The sequence below is a fragment of the Nymphalis io genome, chromosome 24 (genome assembly GCF_905147045.1).
Source record: "Nymphalis io chromosome 24, ilAglIoxx1.1, whole genome shotgun sequence".
NCBI lineage: Eukaryota > Metazoa > Arthropoda > Insecta > Lepidoptera > Nymphalidae > Nymphalis > Nymphalis io.
In genome coordinates, this window is record NC_065911.1 from 6,296,957 (window position 1) to 6,322,249 (window position 25,293).

At 32.2% G+C, this 25,293-nt stretch overlaps 1 protein-coding gene across 3 annotated transcripts in view; it reads left to right on the plus strand.

The window, feature by feature from the left end:
- LOC126777823 (transcriptional activator cubitus interruptus) overlaps positions 1 to 25,293 on the plus strand; it is a 101,995-nt gene that overhangs the window by 61,135 nt on the left and 15,567 nt on the right. For 2 of the 3 annotated variants that reach the window (XM_050501003.1, XM_050501004.1), the window contains exon 4: positions 10,977 to 11,101. In XM_050501003.1, the coding sequence (XP_050356960.1) occupies positions 10,977 to 11,101 (125 nt within the window). Of the gene's footprint in view, positions 1 to 10,976; positions 11,102 to 11,420; positions 11,457 to 25,293 lie in introns of those variants that run through there. The other variant, XM_050501005.1, reaches the window with a different exon arrangement.

Below are 25,293 nucleotides of genomic sequence, written 5' to 3' on the forward strand. Positions count from 1 at the left end.
CTTAAAGCACAGAGACCTCTTATATTTTACTCTTAATTAATTCTGGATGTGTAGTTTGTTTCGAATTTTAGTTGAATTATATAGTCCATAAAAAACATTTCAAAATTCGAATTGTGTTAAATTTTTTTTAAGTATAGTATGTAGGGAACACCAAAATTAAGAAATGAGAAAATTTTAAGAAAATTCTTTGACATACCGTGTTAAAGTATTATGAACAAAAAAAACCATATGTGTGAGACACTTCTCTTCCTATTTATAATCAAACATCTTGAGCTAATCCCGATTATAATATTTAGTTTCTAGCTAACTTACCCTTATAATTATATAGGTTTAGTCCAGATGCCTCCTAGCGTTTTAACTACGACTTAACCATAGTAATTTTCATCTCAGGTAGGCTTTAGTATAAAGCTAAAGGCTTGAATCTTAGCATCTAACGTCATAATTCACGTGCCGAGTCCGATGACCCCACCGGAAGCGTACACCGGACCGAGGCGCAGGCGCAATCATATAATGCCAGATGATTTATTTGTAAACAGACTCACGTCAACGCGCGAGAGCAATATGTGCGCGTGCGCAGGACATTGTGTTTTTGGAGATGGAATATTTTTATAATTTATATTTTTTTGATTGAAAAAATAACTGTTATATTTTTTATTATAAAAAGTCGACTAATAAAAAAGTTTTTATTCTATACTTAAATTGTTATTGTTTGTTGTAAACAAAAAGCTTTTTTTAAGTGAAATGAATCAGGAATATACCCAATTTTAATTTATAAAAAAATAATATTTTAAAATTTGTCGATTATTTTATTATAAATCTGTAAGTACATGGTGGTAAATTAAAAAACATTTTACTATCTCTATACATCATATGTAAAAATAATTTCACTTCACACGCTCCGCTCATTATGCGCGTGTAGTTTTTGTTTATAATATGCGTTTGTTTATTTTCGCTTCATATGGATTAAAAAGCTCCCGAAGTTCATTCAAGACGTTTATTAGGCGTTTTATTTTAAACATAAGTCAAGAATGATCTTTTTTTATCATAGATTTGTAATGATAAAATTTTGTGTTTTTAATTTAAATTTTAAGTATCAATCTAACAAAAAGTATGGCACTTTCCCGAACGGGACTGCCAAAATCCCAAACAATATCGGTAAGCACCCTACATCCTTTCATCCCACTATTAAAAGATATATCACAAATACCCATTCGTGATGGGTGTGATGAAAATGTGAGCCGTAAAAAATTTAACTCGTTAACCGTAACTGACAAAGTCGTAAACATATTTCGAACTATATACATAAAAAAAATAATTTCGACACGTGTCTATTCGAGGCAATAAATCTATTATTTTTAGTAGTTCTCTACGAGCAATGTTATATTTTATGGCCAACTTTCATTTGTAGATTTCAGTAGTAAAGTTGATGATAGGAAGTATTGTGTAACTGATGCTATAACTAGGTATATATATTATATTTCTATAATTTCATAGCTTAGAATCAAATAACTTAAGTTTAAACATACCTGAAGTTCTACAAGAAATATTTTTTTATCATCGTAACGCAGGATTACTATTGATATTTGATGATGCTTAGTATTTAAAGTACCTAATCATTTAATTAAGATACAACCATTCTTATTTCATCATCATCATCATCGTCTCTCAGCCGAAAGACGTCCACTGCTGGACAAAGGCCCCAAGGATATCCATTTTGGCCGGTCTTGCGCAGCCCGCATCCAATTCATTCTTATTTGCTATATATTAATACAATATAAAACATACCGATTGTTAGAAATGTATTTATAATATATAAATATTTATAAATGTACCAGGAAGATCGTTAATATGTTACAAACATTATCAACCTAATTATATTAGCGGAGGCATTATTATCATATCATATTTATTGCAAAAGCTGTGCCCATGCAAATAGTGTTCTATCTAATTTATGGCCCAATTAAACCCATTCTACAGACCATTAGCGTTGTCGAACAAGACGCTGCCAAATGAATAAAGTCTTTGATATATAATAGGTAAAGTTGAGTACCTAAATTAGTGCCTTGAGTGACGCCTAGCGTTTATTTAGTTCAAATGATTGATTGTCTGAGCCGATGACTAGTTCACTAACTATTATTAGAATTTGTAAGTGAAATGGCGCCTGTTTAACTGTTTGTTTGTTAATATGTAATCAATACAATTACATTTTCTAAAAAACACAGATAATACACACACATCTATTAAAAAGGCGATAACTATCACGTCAGTTGTCATTAATTGATTACTGATTAGGAATTATAATTTAACACTTAAGACACGAAATAAACATTTAAATTATTAAATAGATGCTGACGATCTCTAACCTCTCGTTTATCTTAATTGTTTGTTACCATTTGGGTCAAATGATAATTTTGGTTAAAAAACACGAAGTATAACGCCGTTGAATTTATTACGCATGAAAAACAAACTATTATTTATTTTTTTAGTAGTTTTCTCCCGGAGCTACGCTTGCGCAAGTAGCAAATGTGTTAAGTCAACGTTTTGTCATTTGGCGTGAAAGAGTAGCAAAGATTCATCTTCACAAACTTTTACGTTTATAATTCTAATTATGATTGTCTGGAATGAGTGGGATATATTATATATGATTATATATTCTTATAAAAAATACCCACACCAAACTAAAAACTAAAACTTCTGATAGCTAACTTCGGTTCGGTAGGAAATTTATTGTATATAATGAACATTAATTATATAGTCCAAATTTAAAACACACAGATTACAGCGTCCAAAGTTACTAAGAACTCCTTGAAATATAAAACTAAATGTTTTTTATTAGCCCGACCAATAATTCGAATATGCGTTCTATTAAGCTAGCCACTAAACCAGACAGTTAAAATATAACAATACGCTTGTAGTGTTAAGTTAGCTATAAAGAGAATACAATAAATATACAAATAACTTGCTATTTATATTACAAACTGACAAGTCAATTTTGCTTCTCAACAGAGAAACGACTGTTTACCGTCGATTCCGAACGACCTCTTGTTTGAGACGCTGGCTAGTGTGACCAAATTTTTGTAAAATCGCATACTCAGTACTTTCCAAACAATTTGTCTTTAGAAATTATATGTGTTAATAGAATATTCTTAATTCCTTTAATAATTAATATAGAAATGTTTATTTCATCACATATAACGTTTAACATTTTTTATATCATTTGGGACACCCATTAAAGTGTGACCTTTGTGTTATGTAATAAATAATAACGTCTATTTTCCTATTATAAATATATTTTTATATAATTTAACTAATTTTGTTATGACTTGACATAACTCCCAATGTTCGAAACAATATTGATAAATTGATATAACTTGAAATATAGTATTTATAAAGAATTACCGATACTTTATTACGCGTAATACCTAAATATATTTTAAATAAGCTGACATGGAAAAAGAGAACGGAAAGTAAATATACATAACAAGAGTTTTGTTGGTAAAGTAGCTGTAATAGCTGAGCTAATATGAACTGATTACACTACCATTACCTCAAAAATTGTCTACGCAATATAATTCAATAAAAAATCAGGACTGTCTGTAAACATTATAATTGGTACCCTCTCTACATATCTAAGTCAAAGTCTTATATACCGTCGGTCTGGCTTTGTGCCTAGATATTATGGAGTAGTAACAGAACTTGTTCGAGCTGCTTTATGTTGCCTGATTAGTTTCTATGTCGTGTAGTTTACTGTTTCTCTGTCGAGTATAATTAAATTGTTTTATCATTGTGAATAATTTATTACTGAAGATTAATTTCAAAGATTTATATATATGTTTATGTAATTACTAAAATTGACATCTATGATAGTCAAGATTTACCTTCCGGTAAATCTTAGGTCTTTAAAAAATGGACGTCAAAACTTGATGTATAATAGAATACTGTAGAATAAACTAGAAAATGCCTTTACGAGAAATGAGCGGTAAAAATAACATAAATTCATTTAACAAATATAAATGTTTATTCAAGAGGAGAATAAAAGCTTAATTATTCATGTTATAAACTCTCGCGCCCGCATACAAAATAAACTTCTGTAACAATCAAAAATAAAGATAGATATAACGCTTAAATAGATCACATACATAAACTTGTTTATGTATAATTATATGTTCCTCTTATAATTGCTGTGTAAGTAAATAAATTGAAACTTGGTGAAAAAGATAAAAGCTTATTCCAAAAAAACTTAAAAAAATGCTCATATTTTTATTTAAAACAACATAAGGTATACATTATTTAAAAAATCAGTTGATCGGCTTGAAAAAGTAAGCTAACCCTTGAAATTCGCTTAACTATATTAGTGGATTCAATACATCAATTGTTGATCACGTGATCATGTCATTTCTATATGTTCTGGCCTTTTCTATAAACGAAATCGACAATATATAATAATGTCTATTAGTTGCCCGGAGTTATTTATTATATATGAATATACAAAAAAAGTATGAATTTTGCCATTTTCAAAACCCAACAGGAGATATTTGCTTAAACACACTTGAAATATCAAGTAAAACTATAGAAAGGCTATGAGTTATTGTTCACAATAGCCGATCACCCGCTGTCTGCCTTCTTGGAAGAGAGAATTCACACCACAGGGTGATTCACATTTAGTTTCATTTATTTTAATTGAGCTGTCGGTTCGCTGTAATGAAAAATAAAACGTCAAAACGGCCGTGTCCACACTACGGGGGACCAAACGTTTGGCCATTAGTAAAATGTTCTCGTGAGGTCACGCTCATATTTGGTCATCAGCGATTTATTTAAATAATTAAATCATTTATCGATAAATATATGTACATATGTCGATACTATCTGTTGCCTGGTTTATGGAGTCATTACCCTGGTTACTTAACATTGGCATTGTGCTTAATGGCAATATTGTTTTGTTGGCATTTCGTTTTCTTTATTTATTTATTATTTCAGAGAGTCAATCTTGTCAAAAGTCCCACTAATGGGTGAGTGAGAAAAATAATAGAAAATTAAACATAAAAATTAAAATGTGACAAATATTGTTTTTAAACCTCACATAAAAAGCCAAATCATCCTATTGTACGACATCCTACAATATATCAATACGCTTAAACAATATTTAAACGTATAATAAATATTAAAAGATAAACTTTGATGTTGAAAGAAAATAATCTTAGTGATATTTTATACACGCGCCATTGCCATTGAAAGCAATTAAGTATAATTAAAAATTCGCCTAGTTAATAAACTCCATTCCAAAATTAAATCACCCGATATAGTGGAATTTTCGTAACTGTTTTAAAAACGCTCGAAGCTATAATTGTGTACAGGTATGTCAGTGTATTGTAAAAAAAGTTGATGTATCAATATTTTTTTTGTCGATGTTTGATATGTATCGATTTAATTAATATTATAGAGAATTTCAATTTATTTGGCTTCAAAAAATCGATGAAATATAAACCATCCCTTACATCTTCAATGCGTCACCAACCTTGGAAACTAATATGTTAAGTCCCTTGTGCCTGTAGTTACACTGGCTCGCTCACCTGTCAAATTGGAACACAACTTTAATAAAAATTGCTGCTTGACGGTAGAATAAATGATAAATGGGTGGTATCTGCACATGGTGGCACAAGCCCCTACCATCAAGCAAAGCTACAGTGCTTTTCATTCATCGCTAGTCTCGAGATTAATTATAAATACAAATTGAAATTGTGCACTATAAAAGTCAGAGGTGCTTGCCCGGGTTAGAGCCCACAATACACATTAAAAATTTACTTGTTAACCACTGAGTTATTTCGGCTTTTTTAAAATAATCAATGTATATTATAATCAAAATTCAATGTTTATTCACAAATTCATAGCAACCCTAGAACTTACTAAACGAAGGCTGAATTTTAGAACGCCGTTTGTGCTGCTCACTTAATCCCAACCAACATGGGAGGCTTAATTTTTTTTTAATTTAAAGCCTTCATAAATCACCGTTGTTCGTGTTAAGGACCTGAGAATTAAGCTTCGGCATTATTTGTCAAGGGAATCTTTATAAACGAGAGTATACATGTCCGTATTTAAATGAGGCGTGAATGTTATGGAGACATAAAACCTTCTTACGTTAACACGTGAAAATTTATATTTTTCGTTAATCTGTGTAAAATGTTAGCACTTTTTTGACATTTTGGTAAAGCTATTTAAAAAATATACGACTTTTAATGTTATTTAAATTGAAATAGTATGATAAAGTTTATTTATGTTTTTTTTTTTTCATTTTAGTTTTCTTTTCTCAAATAAAAATGTCAACTTTTAGTTGTAATATATTTTGAAATTACCACAAGTTTAGGGCTATCGATAAAAACTTTTGTATATTATATATATATATATTATTTACAATTAATTGAGTTCGACATAGCATTCGACCTGTCTCTTTTAATATATAACAATATTTTAATATACATAATTACGTATTTATATGTATGTAATGATTCCGTCGAGTATCATTCTCATAGAAGAAGTATGTAAATGAAAAGACTAGGACTGTCTTGTGGAGGGATTTTGCCTTTTAACATTAAAAATTCAGCAAAAAAACCATGTCATATACAGGCGTTACTTATTCGTCATAGTATTAACAGTAATATTTTTATATCAATATTAAGTTTTAGTTAATGTATCTTATAATGTGATTGGGTCTTAAATCTTTCTTACAATTAATTACGTCATTAATTAGGTAAGTAGAGTTGATAAGACCTAACATTTTTATAGTATTATTTACTTAAAAGTAAAATTTATACAGGCTGCTCCTAAAAATCAATCTTGACAGTTATGTTTTCTATATTAACAATTTGAAATAAAAATAAAATCGTAATAGGATTTCAATCCCATTTATACCAATGTCGAATATTCCCATTAATAAGAATGTCGAATATACAGGCTGTTTCTGATTTATCAATTTCTACGTTCTATAAATTCCCACGAGTTGTTAGAAGAAAAATTATATAGGGAGTTAATTTTATAAATATCTATAGTAACTCTTTCCGTCATCTCGTCATCCAACCAACACACCGTAAAGAAATATACAAGCGACGAATGTCACTATCTACCATCATGTTATTGATGACACCCTACCATCTGATACGGTGACCACACGCGACTCTGACATGTCCACCCATATAAATAGGTACGAAAACCGCATGAAACGATATTAAAGCTATAATTTGCTTTCGATGCTTTTACAAGGAATATTTGTTGTTGGGAATTGATTTCGTTATCAGTTGAGGTTTCTTGTAACGCTGAAGGACATAATTATTTTTTGTTTAAATATTTTTAAACTAAGAATAAAAATCATATATATTGAATGACGACAAACATATTACAAAAATAGTTTGTCTCTTGATTATAAGGAGTTTTTCCGTTAAGAAATATTCAGTAGCAGCCCGATTTGAAATTGGCAGTGCTATTAATCACTTGAGCCCCAAGTACTTAAAGACGTCGGCCTTCCACCCGACTTAGTAGTCGTGTCGGATTGCCGTCCTATCAGATTATTAGTGGGTTCAAACCCGGGCAAGCATCACTCAATTTTCCTGTGCTTAATTTGTGTTTATAATTCATCTCATGCTTGACGGTGAAGGAAAACATCGTGAGGAAACCTGCATGTGTCTAATTTAATTGAAATTCTGCCACATGTGTATTCTACTAACCCGCATTGGAGCAGCGTGGTGGAATAAGCTCCATACCTTCTTCTCAAAAAGGGAGAGGAGGCCTTAGCACAGCAGTGGGACATTCACAGTCTTTTACTGTACGGTACTGTTCTGTAATTGTGTTCTTATATAATTTGTAGTACATACATATTGAGTTGAAGTAGACGTAAAGCATGTGTCGTTATGTATCCTCAGGATGTTTTCCTTCACCGTATAGCAAAGTATTTTCACAATTACAGTGTTTAAAATTAATTTAATACTACGTATAACTGACATGACAACACTTTTATGACATACATAATGTTATATACATTATGTATGACATAAAAATTTATTTAATTAAAAGAGGTAACATTTTTTATATTTATTTGTTACCCACTCATTAGATATTCTATCGCCAGCCAAACAGTAATACTTACTTTTGTTTGGTAGGCCGTGCTAGGGTTTTATTCATATTTCTTACATCGTCATTGCCTATATACGGTGATGCTCACTTAGTGATAGCACCAGCAGCCCATTATTAATATGTATTTTATTTTACGAGGCGTTTTACAAGTGGCGACATATTTTTTATCGTAGCATTACAAAGCTGAGTAGACGGTTGGACTTTCTGCTAGACCGTAAAAGTTAAGTAAAAGCCTATAAATATCCCAGCTGGGCGAAAGTTATGTATCCCCACACCCACCTATCACCTATTCTTATTATATTATATTAGTGGAAGAATAGGTGATGGGCTTAGTATTGACGTTTCGGCTTAAAGGAAGAATGAGCCAGTGAAGTACAAGCCCAAGAGACATTTGTAGTTACCAAGGTTCTCCTTAAATTGGAAGGCCTAGATAATCAATAATTAAGTGTAATGCTTTTACTCTACAACATCATGAGGAAACCTATATGTTTATAATTTCACTAAAATTCTGCCACACGTGTATCCATCGAGCTGCATTGGTGCAGTGTGGTATAAGCTCAAAAACTTTTCCTCAAAAAGGAAGAGGAGGCCTTAGCCCAGCAGTGGGACATATATACATTTACTTTTTACTACTAATGTAGTTTTTGACAAATGTAAGTAATATGGTGAAGAAGATTAGTTTCCATTTTGTGTTCTCTTTCTCCACTATTGTCTGTACAGCACACTATTAATGTTCATTTTATATTTTACGCAGTTATAGCCATAATTAGTATTGCAATAAAATAAATTATCCGCTGTCAGACCATTATCGAAGTATACAACTTGTAATTTTGGTTGTAAAACAACCCTTGAACATTCCGACGGATTCTGCAATAAAATTAAATTATAATGAACGCTGTGTAATAATATTAAATTATCTATGAGTTTTTAAATTTCACTTATGTAAAGTATAAAAAAAAACATTGTATTAGTTCTTAAAAAATCAAAAGCAATTTTCACTAAATGTTAATTTATATATTAATTATAAACTTACTGTACGAAAAATAATTTAAACGGAATACTTAAAAACATACCTACAAATTTTTGTATCATCTTGTCAACGTTCAATTATGTCGAATAACATACACTTTTAGAATGACCCTAAATAAAACATCAAAATCAAAAAGAGGTCGTCTGCGCGAAATCTGTAAAACTTGTTTCACATCCAGCACTGTTTTTAAACTTTCTTCCCGTTTAAAGGAAGTGTTTACTTATTACCGTCCCTGTCACACCTGTGTGTTTGAAAGGAGCAATCCCGTGTGCGATAAAGACGGCCTACATGAAGACGTCACGCGGGGCGCAGGCGCGCGTGTTCTTGCACTTGTTTTATTTATTTTGTTAGCCGCCATATTTTTTTCTTTTTCTTTCGTTTCTCAATGCTACGTCTTTGTTCGAGGGACGCAATCGTCTGGCCAGTAAGTTGGATAATTTCTTTATTCCGAGCCCACCCGACAATTTTCTTGCCGCATTATTATGTTATAAGTTTGATTTGTTTAATAATTTTATTACTGGGCGCATTGCGCGTGCGCTATTGTGTTTTTATTCGCTAGCGAATCGCTTTAGTCGCTTTACTCGATTTGTTTTTTTATATAAACGTGGGAAAGGCGTACTGTATTCATATTGTTTGTCTATTTTATGACTAGCATGCTCTCAATAATCTTACTTTTTGTTGTAAATATTTATATTTAATACATGTCTGTTTTATTCTCAATCAATTAAATACCTAGATAATTAGGCCTTTGATAATTTAATACATTCATATGAATATTTTATCTATAAAGAGGTCTGGTATATTTTTTGGTTAGTAAACAATCAACAAAAATATTTACTTATGTGCAAATAAATGTGCAAAATTCCCTTCGTTTTTCTTCTTCTGTCCCTTAATTTGCACCAAAAATGTCGCCCAGACGTCGCTTATTGCCCTATCAAATGTCCAGACATTTTACATCACAGATACCTTCGGACGAATTTTTAGGGTACCGTAAAATATTTTGACCGAACAAAAATTTGCAAATGGAATTTTGTTTAGAATATATATGAAATTTAAACCAAATAAAAAAAACGTTACTTTCTATTGGAAGTAGAAATAAAAGCTACCTTTGTACTCTCAACTTGATCTAGAATTGTATTCGCAGAAATATATTTGAACAACAAATTTGATGGTCAAATCGTGCTTCGCCAGTTTTTGCGATCGAAACCCCACTGTTAGACCTTGAGGTCCGCACCGATGGTCTGAATACTTTGAATAGGGCAGGTGCTTTTTTTGGTTGGTGTCCTTTGTGTCGTAGAAGTTTTATGACTTGTCAGATTGTTCCTATTGGTGCCAGCGCTTGTATAATTGCTTGCGGAAAGCAGAATCGAATTCCAGATCCAACGTTTATCGATTGATTCCGATCTCTTATGATTAAACATGAGGGCAGTTGAATATATTGCCTATCGTTACGCCCAAAATTAAGAAACGATGATTACAGAATTGAATTACAAATGATTTTGAAATTTGTCAAACGTTGTAATATTTTTTCTTTATTGAGACGTCGAAATCGGATGTCTTGTTTTTTTACAATCGGGGATCTTTTTAGCGTTAATCCGGGCTTAAATATTACTCAGTTTCATTTAATATTATTGTTATTACGATTTAAACTAAGAATTCTTGGCGTAAAAAATTAAATAGTTTTACTATATCTGCTAGTAATGTGTACATAATTTTTAAGTGCATTATAATTTACTTGGTATGGGTAACTCCTGTCTGACTTCTGGCATATTCTAGTGTCAAGAAATATCAAACATTTATTCAATGGTGTTTATTTTGTTCATAGATTAGCAGCAGCAGCGGCGGCGGCAGCTGGTGCTACAGGTGAATTGAGCTACCTCGCCGCCCTCCACCCAGCTTACCGCCCCGTGCCTTATGACCATCCACTATATGGTGCTAATACTTTAAGAGGTAAGAAAATTGTCACCATTTCGATAGAGTTAGATTAGATTAAGTTTTATAACAATAATTATAAAGACAATTATCTATATCGTCTTCATCAATGCCCAATTTAAAAAACATGATACACCAAAGAAAATTAAAAGTAACAGTTATTTAGAAGTTAATGCTTTAGATCTAAAATAAGATAAGGAAGTGAGTGTAAAGGCAGAATGTGAAAATAAAACAATCGACGTTAAAAAGACGATCATACAAATAATACGTTTCAATACATTATCAGACATTCGCCCTTTCCTCCCACACCCGTGGAAACAATGAAAGGTGACTCCAATCGAACCGAAGACTGAAATGCAGTACCAACAACATGGTAACGTTACAATGATAAGACTGTAACATTATACAGCATGAAGATAACGTAATATAATGGTGTCTGGTGTTGTGCATTTCTCATGTCGTCCAGTTGCTTTTATTTCTATATCTGGTTTAACGCTGATAACAATTGAATTTCGTATTTATATTTTATTTGCAACTATATTTGTATTATAGTGGAATGTTTTAGACTTAAATACAACAGGTAGGCGGACTGGCAAATATTCCACCTAGTAGGTGGTCACCAGCGCTCATAGACATTGGCGCTGTAAGAAATATTCACCATTTGTGACATCTTGTGCCTATAATTACATTGGTTTACTCAAACTGGAACAAAATAATACTGATTATTGCTGTTTAGCGGTACAATAATTAATGAACGGGTGGTGCCTACCCAGCCGATCTACACATAGCCCTATCACCAAGAACAGACTTGTTGTTTTTGTTTATATATAGCTGCAGTAGTTAGATTATTTTCTAGAGTCAAACAAAACAATCGTACGATAAAATATACAAAAATTCAATAAGGACCGTAAATATACTACAAAAACCTGGCAAACGCCACATCCGTACACTATCGGTGCAATTTATCTATACACGGAGGTGTTAATTAGGATTTGAACTCACGACTGCTACCATTTATTTCCTAACTTGATACAAAGCAAAGTCAACTTTATTTCCTTGATGCTTAGATGGAAAATAAGTTGATGGTCGTTGCGATTTGAGATACGAAAAAGGCTATTAAAGGACAGACGGTACTTAAGTCACGGGTTAAAATTGGCATGCATTTTAGTATCGAAGGGTTGGGATTTCGACCTTGCAATTAAGACATTTTAACGATTAAGCTCGTTACCATTTACGGCATAATTATTTTAAATATTTTTTTGACTTAGGACGATTTAAATGAGTATAAAAGAATTAATTTAGTTTTTGTATACTAGTTGATTGGCCCGGTTTTCCTTGTAATAAAACTTGATCAATATTCCCGATATTTGATTTGATACTAAATTGATAAACCTTTTGATTGTAAATTGTAAACCTTTTTTGTTTATTTAATTTCTTTAAAGTGTGTAGATTCAGAAAATATTAAATATAACTTGCTGCTTATAATTTTTAAAATAAAAACCGTCACTTACATCTTTTTAAATTCTGAAAACAGATATATTTATATAGTTTATTTACCTGAACAATTTTTGCAGTCGATTTTATTGTAAAAACAACCATAACATTACTATTTTCTGTTCATTAGTTGTACGTTTTGTTGCTTATATTTATTACCATTTAAAATCTAACGTACATAATAAAACACTAACAACTCACTTTAATGTTTAGCGAGTTATTAAGTTAAAGAAGTAACTCTTCCATGGTACTCAAGTGCTACGCATGTATAAGTACATGAATGTACTTTACAAACTTTGATTATAACTTTTAGTACTGACCTAAGCTAATATTTTATAAGATTTACGGTGTACATCTTTTGTGCTTCGCGTATGCACATTAGCGATTCGCTGTGGATAATAGTACTGGTTGGAATATAGGATTATGTTTTCTTGCTGATAGTTTTACACAAGCTTTTCTTCAAGTGCTATTTTAAAACAAATCGACCATCATTTTATAAATATGGTACGTGTTCTGTTTTCAAATTTGGGTAAACGAGATAATTCTGTAGTTCAGAACTATACTATGATGAATTTGTTTATCTGCTGCATGAACGCCAATATGTTCTGAAATCACGGTAGCATGCGCAAGTGATCCCATGGAGCTCCTCAAAGAGAGAAAGGGTACCGATGGTTTTTTAGTGGGTATTCCGATGTTCGGGGCGTACTCGGTGCCTCGGATACCAGTGAGCACTCCCCCACTGTCCCCGTGCGGAAAGGCGTAATGCGTTTTTCCAGCGTGAAAAAAAATATCTGAAATACTAACTCTGATAACTAACGTTTCTGGTATGTGTAAACTTTTTTAATATTTTATAATAATTAATTAGTTTCAATTGCATATGACACTATCTTTATTTCGATACTAATATCATTAATCCCGATAATGAGTTTGTTTGTTACCGTTTCACGTCTTGACTGCTCAACCGATTGTCATGATTTTTTTTATAAACGTTGTCAGGGGTGCAAAAAACTTGTTCTCTCTGGCGTTTGGACAAAGTTCCGGTCAGAAACTAGTAATTAATAAATTGTCAAAATCTGTTACAAAATATATATTTAGTTAAATTTTCAAATGTAACATTAAGTTTATTGAAAATGAAATCGATATCGTTGTAAGGTATAGGTCTTAATCCGAGCAAGTAACAGGCGCGTAGTTCAGTAGGTCTGTAGTATATAGGGCATACACCATCCGGTGCAGGAAACTTGAGGCACAGATTAAAAATAATCGACCACTTGAGTACTGGGTAAACAATTCATTACACTAACTATAATGCAGGATGTAGCCAAGATTTTATTTTAAAAGCAGAGTTACTGTGAAGGGTATAACCGTGTAACATGTCATCATTTAAAGAAAATATTAATAGTATCTTTATTAGTCTGTTTAACTCAACTGTAGTTTTAGTATGGTTTTGATAATATTGAGTTTATTTCAATTAAACTATGATTATACATACGGCCGAGATGGCCCAGTGGTAAGAATGCGTGAATCTAAACCGATGATCGTGGGAACATCGTGAGGAAACCTGCATGTGTCTAATTTCACTGAAATTCTGTCACATGTGTAATCCACTAACCCGCATTGGAGCAGCGTGGTAGAATAAGCTCCAAACCTTCTCCTCAAAAAAAGGGAGAGGAAGCCTTAAGTGGGACATTTACAGGCTTACCGTTACCGTTTATGATTATAAGTCGATTTGAGCTGAGATTGCGCATTTGCTAGAAGTCGTAAATCAAAAAGAAAGAATCCCTAAGTTTTCATGTGTTTAATTTATATTTATAATCTCGTGCTCAGCAGTGAAAAATGTTTTGAAGAAACCTGCATGTGTCGGATGAAAATCAGCCACATGTTCATCTAGAAATAAGAGCGTAAACTTTCTTCAAAAAGACCTTTGTCCCGCAGTGATACGACTTAACGATGATTCCTTATTAAAATAATACATTTAGGGATGATAAATAAAAAACACTCAATGTCTAATTATGTGTTTTCCAAAAAAAAATCGTATAAAGTAAATGGTATTACATAATTGGTTGTGAAATGTAAAAAAATGTAAGCAATTTTAACATCACCAATTTGAACAATTTGTCTGAAATGCCAATGTGTACTAACGTGGACCAATTAAAAGGACCAGTGGGACCAGTTGATTCCTGTCATAACTTAAATGAGTCAAAAAACATGGCAACAATTTACAATGAAGTCATTACAGCAAGGGAGTTGAGTTATTCAGCCAATCGAATTTCAAATCATAAAGGTTATTTTGACTGTTACTTTTTAATGACTTCCTTTTATATATATATAATTTTTACATTTTATGTAATTATACCTAAGGAATTTGAATAAAAAGTTTCTCATTATTACTTTTTATGGTTTCCAAATGTTTTTTTTTCATTTCGTTCCGTTTCGGCTTCTAATACACAAACAACTGTTTAGTTATACAATTATCTACCTCTTTCTGTCATTATTGATTTGACATTTTAAAGAAATGCACAGCATTATTTAGTTTAATCAGTCACGTTTCAAATTTAAGCAAACATGAAGGAACAATTTGATTGGTTCCTAATTTATTATTGCTGTCATATTTTGCATAAAGCCGTCCGTAATGAAAAAAAAATCGCACCTAATTGACCGTTATCTAAAGACGTGTAAGGAGACCTCGGCAGCCGTTGTAATCCGATATAGATTGCAATTTTTTCTTTTAACCATAAACAGATTCGATTCGACGCAGAAAATACCTTCGACCGTGAAGGGTTAAGTTACTTTCGTGTTAAAGTATTTCGTTTTTCGTTTATTTCTTTCTTTGTACAAAATTCGGGTAAAATTTTGTTACTTTAAACCAGTGAGTATTTGTTTTATGTTTTAATATTCGAGCATGAGGATTGCCATATTAAAATAATTATAGACATATGAATATTCATTGCAAGACTAACAACGTGCGTTTATAGAGATTTATTTTAGTTAATAGTGCGTTGATTATATTCATACGTTATTAGTTTATGAACTTTTCAATTTACAATATTACAATATATTTTAATTACAATATATTATAATCCTTTATATAGATAACTATGCTCTTCAATATAATAATAATAATCTGCAATCAAATACAATGTCCATGCGTCTTTTTGACATCTTTCAAATAAATTAAGAGGTGTTTTCTTTAAAGAGCAATGTTAAACATATCCAGATAATTTAATTGGTGGAGAAATAAAAAATGATTTTCTTACCGATTCATTCCGGTAGAATATACATTGCGAACCGTTGGCAGTTTTACATTTAATTCAATCTAGTCTTATAAAATGTCTCATTAATCCTCATTAATCTCATTAATTTTTATTTTTATGTAGTATAGGATTTTTTTATAGTATAGGAAGGCGGACGAGTATATGGGCCACCTGATGGTAAGTGTCACCAACGCCCATAGACATTGGCATTGTAAGAAATGTTAACCCTCGCCCACATCGCCATTGTGCCACCAACCTTGGGAACTAAGATGTTATGTCCCTTGTGCCTGTAATTACACTGGCTCACTCACCCTTCAAACCGGAACACAACAATATCAAGTATTGCTGTTTTGCGGTAGAATATCTGATGTGTGGGTGTTACCTACCCAGACGAGCTTGCACAAAGCCCTACCACCAGTTGCATATAATTATAGTGGTTGTATAAAACACACATATATATTATAATTAATATATACGAAATAATTAAATAATTATTGTGAAGTGATCATTAAAAATAATACCTATACCAGGATTTATTTAACGCCGGAAGTAATAAAGTTTTATAATTATTATAATATCATTATTTGGCCATGATATTTTTTAAACAATTATATTCAAAGTGTTCGTATTCATTATGACATGATTTTAACGGTCGAATAGATTATTTAGATAACTGATACAATACTGGTTATTATAATTAACTTTTAACCTTTCTTTGTCTAGCCTTCGTTATATTTTTTGCTCTTCGATATACGTTCTCATAAAACACATTTTGCTACTGATCATTATTTTTTTATAGTTCATATCAATTCCAATTAATTTTGTGTCGTTGATTTCTTTTAGTCAATTTATTATATCATAAAAACTAACAAAGTGGATTTATATATAAGTGTTTTCTATATACTTTGCATTAATCACTTTGAATTGTAATATGACAAAAAATCCAGTATCATATATAAAAATCACTTAAATTTTACTTTTATTTAAACAACTCATTTCTTATCTCCACGATCCTAATCAATCTTTGTTACTCATTTTATTTTTGAATAGTAAGTCTTTTAGTATACGACTTTTAGTAAGCATACCAAGGCGTATGCTTAGATTGTTTTTTCAATGTCTGTCGTTTGTCAGATAATAGGGATATAAAACAAACGAATTCGCAATTTGATTAGTTCCATATCTTAACATTTTTTATATATCTATCTATACAATATATGTGTATAAAAAATTCCGTAATCTGCACATCTGCATTTTTATGCAAAATATTAAACATCATCAGTGGACTGCGAAATTTCGCAACCGAAGTGACAAGCCGAAACTTAATAACTTACTCAGAAATGCACCAGCAAATTGGGAGCCGAGTCGTCCGACCGGCTTCGTAACCCAACACTGCCTTGCCGAACTCTCCGACACATATAAATTGTATTTTTATTCAAATCGAGCCTACGTGCCGCGATAAAGTCCTTTTAAACAAACAACTACTCCTACGACATGAAACCTCACAGGGAATCCTACCTTAACATTTATTGACAGAGCTTAAAATACTGTAGATACCGCAATGTTTCATGTTATAAATGATGACAACACAGAAAAAATAAAGGAACTCGGACTTAAAAGCTACTGTAATAAAGATGTTGATTCATTTACATTGGTTTCTGAACGCAACGAGAAATACGAACGAACTTGCATCAAAATTACCATCAAATTTAAATTTAAAAAAAAGATCAAGATTCTTCAGCTAAATTCGAACAAACCTAACTGTCAACTACATGAAAGATTTTCTGTATTAACATTTAGTAAAACTGCAACTTGTCGCGCAGTGATTTCGTTTTATTTTAGGTCTTCAAGGAGATCCGGTCATGTCCAGTTGATTAAGTCTTCGTATTTACCTTAATGGACTCGTTTGCACAGATCCCCTTTATTACGTGTAAAAGAATTTTCTCGGCAAACCTTAATTACTTTATCTACCTGTCAGTTCACTGAGAATAATTTTTGAAACGATTTAATAAACTACCACGCAAGAGAATTAAAATGGCGTTGATTGTGTGGAATCCAGAAAATGATTTCGAAATATTAAGATGATACTAATAAAAAAGTTCTCGAATTTGCAATCAAGTGGTACCGATTCGCATTAATTTTGAAGTCATAAACTGTTTATGCTGCGAGTGTGAGATTATAAAATCGTTAAGCGTTGGTATCGTAAAAGTCGTCAGTATATCGAAATATTATTATTCGTATAGTCCAACTCGATATGCGTCTTCGACCTTCGATAATCATAAATTAAGGCCCAGGTCTGAGTTAACCGAGCGTAAAAACTGTGAACGAAAGATTGAGAGTTCATGTTACTCCCAAATTAAAATAAAACAAAAAGACTTAAGCACTGTGGCTGTAAAAAGAGAAAGAATTATAACAGATGTCAAACGAATGGACAAGATACTGATATTGACAGATTCAGAAATGTCTCTAAAAATTAATGGAACGTAGATTAATTGGCTAATTGTGATTATTGAGGTAAGAATGAACGCTTAATAAAACTAGTTAGTATTACGGTTACCGAGTGAAAAATACTAAGTGAAAAGTGTTAGTATTTGGTGACTTTCCATATATATACTTAATTATCTTTGTCAAAGAAGCATGTTTCTGGACCCTAATCTTTGTCAAGATGAAACGAGAGGTGAACCGGAACGGGTTTTAGAGAGAGACGCAGAGATTGCGCCCGCGCATGACAAGTGACCGGATTAATGCATTTTAAACGTGGAAGGCTTAATTCTGATCTCGGGTCCTTTAATTGAATGACTTTTTATTCCGTTTCACCAAAATGGTCCTCGGAGCGTCATTTCTTGTACAAGAAACCGTTTGTATTATATTTTTATGCTTAATCAACATTTTACACATATTTCCAAGCTATTGTTTATGTAGCATTCATTTAATTATGTGTTTTTCTTTCATTTGATGACTTTGGGGCTTAATTGGATCAATAAATTAGTTAAAATTATTGTATATATAATTCAAACGAATGCATTAACTCGACGGAAGAAATATTATCTTTTCAAAGTTTTATTAAATTTGTAATGTATTTTTTAGATGAACGATGATGATTTTATTGGTATTAAATAAACGTTATTTTCTCGAATTCTATTTTCAATAATCTCATATTCTTATTAAGTATTTGTTGAAAGGCCATGATCAATATAATAATCAGTCTAGTAAGTTTTTTTATTTTTACTGTTGTGTTGAGAGTAACCACTATCAACTCCGCTCTTACTAAGTGATCGACGACGTCCATATCGGATAGCTGACCTGCTGCGCTTGTAGCAAGTGAAACAATTTAATAAATATCTTTTATCTCCGCTTTAATGGCGATAATTTCTTTGTGGTTTATCGTGCCAGCATTAACATCGTTCATATCGTCATTTTTATTTACTTTTTCAACATTATCGAGTGTTTTATTATTTAATATTTGAGTTTACTCAGCGGTAACGGTTTTTTATTGTTAAGTAGTGCTGCCTTTATAAATGTTATCTTGTAAGCTAGGGTTGTTAATCATTTTTCATATATTAATTTAGTTCGTATCTTCTATAATATAATTAATGCGATATCACCATATTTCTTAATTAGTGTCATAATGGTATTTAATATTCGGAATAGAAATAACGATTATATAAATGATAGACAAATAATAGTTATAAATGTTTTGAACGATAGTCAACAATTTCTTCAAGGAACCTGTTTGATCATATCCGATAAAAAACCCGTCGGCACGATTGATCCGGTCTGTATCGAGATTGAGACATCTCTGAAACAAGTTTCATCTTATTGGTGTAAGCTTCACAGTTAGTGGTCCATATCATAGAAGCGATGCTTAGTAATCATATCTAAAATATATGTTTGTATTGTTTGTAGTTAAAAAATTGACTGCCTCGTCTAGTCTGTGGTCTAGTGGCTTAATATAAGGCCGCAGACCCTGAGATCCTGGGTTCAATTCCCAGGTCGGACCAATAAAAAGTTGTTGGGTTTTTCTATCAGATAATTCTCAGTAGCAGCCCGGAGTCTGAAAGTTGGAAGTGTGTACATTCCCGTGTCTCGGAAAGCACGTAAAGCCGTTGGTCCTGCGCCTAAACTCTTTCCGGTCGTGTCGGATTGCTGTCCCATCGGATTATGAGAGTTAGGGCATAGAGAGTGCACCTGTATTTGCGCACACACTTGTGCACTATAATATCTCCTACGCAGTTGGCTAATCTCTCTTGAGATTGGCCGCCGTGGCTGAAATCGGTCTGGAGTACATTAATATTAGTTAAAAAATTACAATTTGGCGATTAATTTGTTTTTGAATTATTAAGAAAAACTTCATATTGAAAGACCTCTTTTTACAGAAATAATTAGAGCACAAACAAAACTACTCACATTACTATAAACACTTATTTGTCTAATGTATTTGATGGCACTACTAACCAGAACTGTTAACGTAGTTCTTTATTACTATAAAGAGGAAAAAATAGTTTGTTTGTAATCGATACAATATTGAACTGATTTTAACTAGTAATAATAAAATTATTATAGTTATAAACTGAATATCACGTAGGCGAAGCCGCCGGCACAGCTTGTATTAGTTTAATGATACAGCTCGTCATTTTTTGTCAGAGAATTGAAATTGCGATTAAACGGAAAAATTACATTTCTATATTGCCTTGGTGTTTTTAAATAAGTTTTTTTTTATGTATTATATAATAATATTTTCAATCTATAAAATGTTATTATGAAATTCAAAGTGTTCTGTTATGTAACTTCGCATCCGCTCGTGACTTATACCACACCGTTCCGCCCACGACACACGTACATAATTGTTCCCAGAAACATTGATTCCTGTTTTTTTAAGCCCCACTTCGATAGAAAACGTAATTACATTATGTGTAAGACGTATGAAGGGTTAATCCTAATGCGATTGGCGTTTCGCCAATTCTTAAAGATCACAATCCATCTTATTTAGCGCCACTTTTAGCTTAAAACTTTTGGGTAAAAGTATCGTCAAGTCATTTGGTCAATCTGTACTAATATTATAAATAAAAGTTTCTCTGTCTATCTGTTACGCTTACACGGCTAGAATACTGAAATGATTTTGATGAAATTAAATAAAAAGCAACCTTAGGCTACGAGGAAGGACAGGCTACTTCTTTATAACGAAATAATATTTTGTCACGATCCTACTTATATTACCTGCAATGTACAACGATAAAGATGATTATTAAGTATTCGCTCTACATGGTGCCATTTAATTGATGGAACGCCAGCCTAAATGGATTCAATGATAATATCTAGTATCGATTATTGTGCGTGGAAATCGATTACAACGGTGTCCATTAAATGTTGTTCTGAATGATATTTAAAGTAATAACTTGTAATCACTAGGGTCATCGATCGTTAACTATTTTTAGTAGTATTTTTTTTTTTTTTTTGATGTATTTAAAATTAATTGTAGCTATGATAGATTAATTTTTTTTCTATCTACTTCCCGCGTGCGCATAGTCTGTGATAGCGGTCACTTTATATCAAGTGACATCAATTTCAATATTTTTTTAGTATCGGTTTTTTATTTTATCTGTATTGGAAGACTCGGCTACTTGAACTGAAGATCTACGACCTTTAAACTAGTTACTAGACCGACGAAAAGAACTGGTCGAATAATGAAGTTTGGCAGTATTGAAAGAGAGAATAGAAAATTAAATATACAATATTAATTTAATTATAGTGTACAAAGGCGGCCTTATCACTTTAAGCAATCTCTAACAGACAACCTTGAACACAAGAAAATATAAATAAGGAATGTAAAAATATTATTTATGCAATACATAAAATTAAATATGTACTAGTAAATAATTATGACACACATACAACTGAATATTAGAAATCCTGGACTTCAAAAAATCTGTCACCAGTAATCTATCTCATTCTATATTTAAAAATGTATACATAATATTTTTATGAGATGTTCTTTAAAATATATAATTTACAAACATTACATCTTTCCTGTTTATATATATACATTAAGATGTTTATCTAGCAATTTAATGTCTTATTTAGTTTTATAATTAACTTATTATTATTAGCGCGGCGGGTTTTAATATAAATTATCATTTAGATTGAAATAAGACATAATATTATATAAATCAAGTAAGTAAATGACTTTGTACTTGCTAGACATTTGTGTTATATTTTGGCAAGTAATATATATACGATATATACAGTAGTTTTTTAATTAAGTACATACTACATACATTTTTAATTAAGTAATAGTATTTTTTAATTAAGTAATACAGTAGTTTTTTAATTAAGTCAACCTTTTTTTAATGTCCCAAATTGGCCAAAAATGTTTTCCACCGTTGAGGTTACGTAGCTTACTTTAGCTGGATGCGTTTTTTTTTTTTTTTTTTTATATTCGCCGGGAGGGCATATGACTCTACTCCACCTGATGGTAAGTGGTAGTAGAGTCCAAACGCGACGACGGCCAGTACAGACGGGAAAAACGTTCTGCACTAGCCGCCTTCGCCTTGCCGGCCCGCAAGATGCCTCTTCACGCCTCGTTTGAAGGAACCCGGGTTGTAAGAGGAGGGGAACACGTGAGCTGGTAAGGAATTCCATTTTTTGGAACTGCGACAAAGAAAGGAGTTGCCAAATTTCTTTGTACGCGATGGAATTGATGTCACAGTTAGGCGGTGACATCGAGAACCAGCTCGCGTGGACTTAAGAAGGAAGAGGGAAGCAGGGATTAGAGAGAATAATTCCTCAGAGCAATCGCCGTGATACAGTCGATAGAAAGCGCTCAGTGCTGCTATCTCACGACGCAATTGTAAAGGTTCAAGGGTGTTTGTGACCGTTACGTCGCCAATAATGCGTACGGCACGTCGCTGCAACCGGTCCAAGGCCTCAAGTAGGTACTTAGCGGAGCCATCCCAAAGGTGCGAGCAATATTCCACGCAAGACCGTACCTGTGTTTTGTACAGCAGGCACAGTTGTTGAGGCGTGAAAAAGCGCCGCACCTTGTTCAGAACTCCGAGTTTCCGTGAAGCTGTTTTTATAACAGCCTCGATGTAATCCCTTGGACTAAGGTCGCAGCGAACGTCAATCCCCAGCATGGCGATTTTGCTTTGCATCACCAGCGGAGTACCACAGAGGGAGGGAAGAGGGGAGGGGAGGTTACTGCACTGGTGGGTATAAATGTATTATGATTTATTCTGATACGTTGAGGGATTTTTTGGAGATATATTTATAGCTAGAAAATGAATTGTGGTTTAATAACGTGGCCAGTCTAGAAGGTCGCAATAAACAGTACACTTTTATTATATATTTTATGAGATTGGTTAGAGTTTTATCTAAAAACTTATTCGAATTGCTCGACACATGGTCTTTTATAAAATTCTATAAACTTAAGAATTACTATTATAATGATAAAATATGTAAAGAATAATCAATTTTATTTATCTATCTATTTTTGTATTATATAAGTGTATAAGTGCAATTTTTAAGAGCGGATTTTAAGCACATCTAATATATTTTTTCTTCCTATTTTTATCTAAGCGGGCGAAGCCAGGATGGTTAGGTTAGTTAAATATAAAGTTGGAATAGAATATACTCTAGACAGATCTAAATACTAACTTATCTCAGCTCATTGTTTGTATATTAATTTTTAGGATTTATACCTTAGAAAGAGATTTTTTTGCCCTTATTTAGCAATTTCATAATACAGTACACGGGAACATATGTTTTCTGCTACAGTAACCAGTCTTAGAAATTTCAGTACAATTATGTAAATACTATTTACTTTAAAAATGAATTAAACATTGGCTGATATTCTCAATACTAATAATGATATAATCTAATTGAATCTTGTAATTATGTTTGAAGAGGTGTAATTCTTTAATTGTTGTTCAAGTGTAGGGGGAAGTATAAATCATGTAACAAGCTTTGTCGTTCTGCTGCTTTCCGAGAAAGCTCATTATCAAGTTAACACGTGTTTTTGTGCGCAAATGCGAATTCTCACATGTGGTGACGATGTGTTTTGGTTTTGAATAATATTTTAGGAGGAACATGGTTCTGTGTGTCTTCAACTCGGGTTACATTTGAGTTATTATATTTGTATGTTTCCGCACATTGATTACTTTACTATTTTATTGATTACTTAGTCTTTGGTCTAGTGTAGTGGCTATATTAAAAGGCTGCTTAATGTCCTGGGTTCAAATTCGGTTAGGGTTAGGCCAAAAAAAATATAATTGTTTTTCTGTGAGAATCTCAATAGCAGTTTGAAGCTTAGAAATTGACAGTGTTAGTATTCATGTGCCTCGGATAACGCTACTACATCTCCTGCATAGTTGGATATTACTTGAGAATGGTTGTCATGTCAGTAGAACATCATGATTATCAAACGATTCCTTATATTAATGCTCTGTCTTATCCTAATCACATTTAGTTAATACTTTTTCTGACTTATCTGCAGGCTTGAAAAATCGTCGTAATAATGTCGTACATTACTCATAGCACATTCAATTCGATCTATTATTAACAAAGAATTCCAAACAGACTCCGAAAGATACAGCATTAAAATCAGAAATTAGATATATTTGAACATTAATTGTACAGATATGCTCACTTGCTGACATGCACTCGGATTTATAAGATGTCATCTTGTGATTTATGTTATGACGAGACGACGTACAGACTGACAAATAGCATGAATATATATTTAGGTGACAATTTGTGTTAATAACGCGTCTTAGTAATATAACATACATTCTATGTTAGTGTTCCTTGCACGTGGAATTAAATTGAAATAATACTGTTCACAATTTAAATAATGTTATAATAATAATATCCTGGGACATTATTCACACACGGCCATCTGATCCCAAATTAAGCAGAGATTGTGCTATGGAAACCAGACAACTGATATTCTATATATATATTGTACTTTTCTTCTGTAAATACATACTTATATAGATAATTACACTCAGCCTCAGGAAAAGCAGACATGTTCATGCACACAAATGTCTGTGGGTGGGAATAGAACCCACAACATTCGGCTCGAAAGGCAAGTATCTACCAACCACGCCAACCGGCTCATGCGGCCATGTTTCATTTTTACTTAACATAGCAATGTAATTTAGGGGGTAAATAGAAACTAATGAGTTTCTCATCGGTTCTACCCGGGGCTAGAAATGGGATGTGATTTTTGAGTTTTTTTTTTAGCACAGACAGTATAAGAGATGATTTGCTTGTAGTATAAATGGTTTTGACCACTAAAACATTTGTCAGTCTTTCAGTATATAAACGATTGTACTTATAAAAAGCAATAAAAGCATTTGAAATGAAATTTAAAGAAGATGTTTCTAGATGTTCCTATTAGATTTCGTTAAAACAAGAAGGGTATAGTAATTATCGGAAGAAATCGAATACCGACAAGCTGCGCCCACATGT